This window comes from Azolla caroliniana, unplaced genomic scaffold, assembly GCF_043228905.1.
Source record: "Azolla caroliniana isolate FFs.n. ecotype wild unplaced genomic scaffold, voAzoCaro1.0.p SCAF_17, whole genome shotgun sequence".
Lineage (NCBI taxonomy): Eukaryota > Viridiplantae > Streptophyta > Polypodiopsida > Salviniales > Salviniaceae > Azolla > Azolla caroliniana.
Window position 1 is genome coordinate 13,395,385 of NW_028230452.1, and position 4,220 is coordinate 13,399,604.

The 4,220-nt window shown below is 36.5% G+C and overlaps 1 protein-coding gene across 1 annotated transcript; it reads right to left on the reverse strand.

Annotated features, from left to right (window-relative positions):
• Nucleotides 1-267: 267 nt before the first annotated feature.
• On the reverse strand, nt 268-3,973 carry LOC147853192 (uncharacterized). Its single transcript, XM_087332808.1, has 2 exons — nt 3,809-3,973; nt 268-1,231 (listed from the first exon to the last, which is right to left on the reverse strand). Exon 2 carries the CDS (start codon nt 1,106-1,108, stop codon nt 464-466), a length of 645 nt encoding a protein of 214 aa, XP_087188934.1. The 5' UTR covers nt 1,109-1,231; nt 3,809-3,973; the 3' UTR covers nt 268-463.
• Between the last annotated feature and the right edge of the window lie 247 nt (nt 3,974-4,220).

Here is a 4,220-nt window from a genome sequence, read left to right on the forward strand (position 1 = left end):
TGTAATTATTCCAAATATTATATATACATATGACTACTAAAATTCCTCAAGCATGATAGGATGGAAAAATAGGCATGGTTAACATTCTTTGCATTCTATACATGATTGGTATAACAACTGGGTTGTAATGACCTTATTCCCACATCTCCCTTTCCCATACATATCTTTATATGTTTCCTAAAAAAGCAAAAAACATTTAGATCTAATAATCACTAAAATATCATGTTTTCTTGCCTTTGATTTTTAAAATGAATGGTGAGAAAACCAGCAGTAAATTTGAATCATGAGCATGATTCTCTATATAATAACATTGTATGCACAAAGGCCTTCAAATGACAGTGGCATATGATACCAGTTGGGCCTTAATACTTTGATAGGTAATGAGAGCAGCAAACATCATAAAACAATTGGCTGCAAACATGTTTGATTTTACTACATGCATGTTATATTCGTATGGGAAAAATCATTGATCATCTCTAATCTTTCTATGCAATGACATGTTAAGCCTAAGGAATATACACGTAATGTTGTAGGACAACCATAAGCACAAAACAAATGCACCTAATCCGAATCCACCAGCAGTAAACCATATCAATAAAAGGAAACCTAAAGAAGCCACCCACCATGCTAGAACTGCATGCAATAGTGACAATAATAGTAGAACTACAAGCAAAGCTGCGAGACAAAAGAACCTTATAACTTTCCATAGCTTCCGCCTCACCATCCTTCGAAACCTTCGACCCTCGATCACAACAAAATGTAAGCAAGATGATATGACTTCAGCATCAAAGAATATATTCAATAGGTAGTTCTTCTCCAAACTTATCATTGATGTTGTACTACTACCACCCACTTGTCGATACGAAGCTTTGTCCATGGCTCGAAGCAAGATGAAATTCTTGGGAAACTCTTTTACACCTCGCCACAAGCAAGGGCTATGACACTCTGGACAGTCAATGCATTGTTGACCTAATCTTGATTCTAAAGGACGATTCATAAGGCATGATTCACATATTGTATGACCGCACCTGAGGATTCTTGGGATACGAGTGCTATCATCAAAATAATCCCAGCATACAGGGCACTCTGGTATTCGCAGAGTCCACATCCTGGCATGATATATGAATTCTTGTATTGAACGAATTTGGCAACAATACCCCTTTTGAGATGCAGAAGACAAGAGGTTATCTACATTCTTCTTTGATCACATGGGCAAATCTAGCCCAAAGTCCTGCCAAAATAATTGAGTGACCATATCTTTGTTTTTATAAGAATAGAGAAAAAAATAGACCTCTCTCTCTCTCTCTCTCTCTCTCTCTCTCTCTCTCTCCTTTAAATAGCCAAAATAAGGATGTACAGTCTCATGATCACTATTGAAACATCGCAGACACTACACATAGATGTTGACATGGCATCCATACAAGGAACCACTACACCAACAATAGAGATCATAAATTTGTGCACAAGTGATTCATGGGATGTCAAAAGATGGTGTTGGCTACATAATCTTCATTGTGCTCAACTCTAATGTGGGTTGCTCAGGGTTTTCAGAGTCATTCTGGCAGGTCATGATAACAGTTGATAGCCACACAGAGAGAGGCAGTGTGTGTGTGTTTCATCAAAATGCTCTACTGTAGCTCCAACATCCATACAAGTATTCATGACACCATCAATCAAGATTCTAAATTTGTGCACGAGACGATTCTCGGGGTGTCAACAGATGATGTTGTCCGTATGATCTCCATTGAGCTTAACTCTCATGTGGGTTGCTCAGGGTATTCCGAGTCATTCTGGCATGCATGCTAACAATTGATATCTGGAGAGAGATGGAGAGAGAACGTGTGTCTGTATGTTCAGATGAGTTGGTAACATTGTCCGGCAGCGACTAGAAGCTCATGGGTTCAACCCCCTGGATTCCAGCGGATCTAGTAAAGGAGTGTCCTTAATGAGATTTGAACCTGAGTGCATCTCAGCCAATCAGTGTGAAGATGCACATGTGTATGTGACCTCCAGGCTCTAGATATATACTGTGATGTAAGATTGAACTCAAGACCTCACAGGTACTAAGTTCAGTCTCATAACCTTTGGATAAATATCAAGAGGTTTCTCACTCTTTTTCTTTTTTTTGTTCCCTTTTTCATGATTTTTGTATTGGGTTGTACACAACCCCTAATGACCAGCCATGTTTGTATCGATCTTGAGATGTATCAAGCAACTCTTATTCCAGGTGGTTCCTTTTCTGAAAACAAATTCAAAACAAAATAAAAAAACTAGTGCTCTATCTTTAAATGCATTTTTGAAATAAGATATCTACAAAACCAATGCCTTTGCTCAGTTTTGAAGCATTTTGGCACCCACATCTCCTTGAGGATTGGTGTGCTTCTTCATGTCATGAGGAACTTTTAAGCACATGTCATCATCAAGAGAAGGGTTGGCCCACAGAATCGCAGTATGTAAACTCTCTATATATCATGTGCATTCAATGCCTAAATTCAAAACCTCCTTTTATGTCAAAAAAATTTAATCATACATTTTTCTATTCAATTTGCAATATGCTATATCTTGCTTTATATGGTATCACCCTCGAACAGTTTGTCGGAAGAAAATTTTATTATGACCTCACTTTGTAGAGTTACATATTTCATAGTAATCGCCCTGAGACTTTCACTTTCAATGTCCTCTATATTCTTCATGTCCGGACAATGAATCTATGTTAACTTTGTTTTGAATTTTCTGAATTATATCCAAATTAAATACCCTTAGTCAGCCCCCAATATACATGCAAGATGATTGATCGATTGTTTTATACTTTTCTATTGAGGGAACCAGCAGTGTGATCGAATATAATGTTTCTGAAATCTACAGCACAACTAAATTCTACACATATCTACCAAGTGAGTGACCAGATTCTAGTTGAAGTCTTATCATATTTTAGAAACAAAAATGATTCATAGCTTATATTAGATTTTACAAAGAAAGTATACAGAAGAATAAAATTCAATGTAATTAAGATCAGGTACCTACCATTCAAATGTCAAGAAAATGATAAGACTAAAATTTCTCAACAATTTTCATGCAGCAAAGATTAACAATATGATAAAGAAATAACAGAAACATCTGTTTAAAATAGCTAGAGACATTTTACACAACAGAAGATATGTAACTATATTAATGTGAAAAGTAAACATCGAGCTAAGAAGTGCCAAACAAAAATCTAGCAGAAGAAACATTTGTGTAATGAAACATGGATGGTGTACGCAAAACCTTGTGATCATTTGTTCTACCAAAAAATGTATCTACAATGGACTGTGCAACATGCAAGAAGAAAGGAATTGTGTATTGATGTTGGTCTTTGAACCTCCACAACTTAATTTTCCTTGATGGAGGAATTAATGTCCTCAGGTAATAGAAGACCTTCCATTAATTTCTCTAAAAGTTTCAACAGCATGTTCAATTACTAATGTTTCAAGCTACAAAACCAATGGAAAAGCTACATAGCATGATATTTATTCATTCATTGAATCATGTAAAAAGAAAAACATGATGAAGTTACACATTTGTTCCCAAACTAATGGAGAAATCAGATGTGAAGCATACAAATAAAGAGAGAGTTTCAAGATACTAGATATTTGAAGATCTTGATATCTTCGATGGAATCATATGAATGATGGATTGGGGAACAGAGGGTTAAGAAATTTACAAAATCTCATAATGAAATGACGAATATATTTAAAGAAGAGTTTGGATCAATGATTTCTACACCCTAAAGTCCATGTCTGTGTGTGTGAGCGCATCTCTGTGTACATACCTTGTATAGCATTTGCCTCTGATTACTTCTGTTTGTTAGTAGGAGGAGCCAATGTTGAAGAAGGAGCCCACATCATTTTTTGCTCTCACCTTACCTCAAACACATACACACACACAAAAATACATGCAACTTCCTCTCAAACTCTGATGTGAAGCTCTCTCTCTCTCTCTCTCTCTCTCTCTCTCTATGTAGTATTTATGTATGTATTATGCACATACATATGGGTAGTACTAGTAAGAATGCATCTCTTAGCTTTGGACAGAACACACTCATCATATATGTATCACTTTAGTGCTAGTGCCACCTCAGATCGTCGCGTCCTATGCCAACCAACAATCTCTCGCATATGTCCGTACTTAAATCACTTCGCTTCTTCGCTCAGATTGTTGTGTCGAGTGCCCATCGCCCCTAA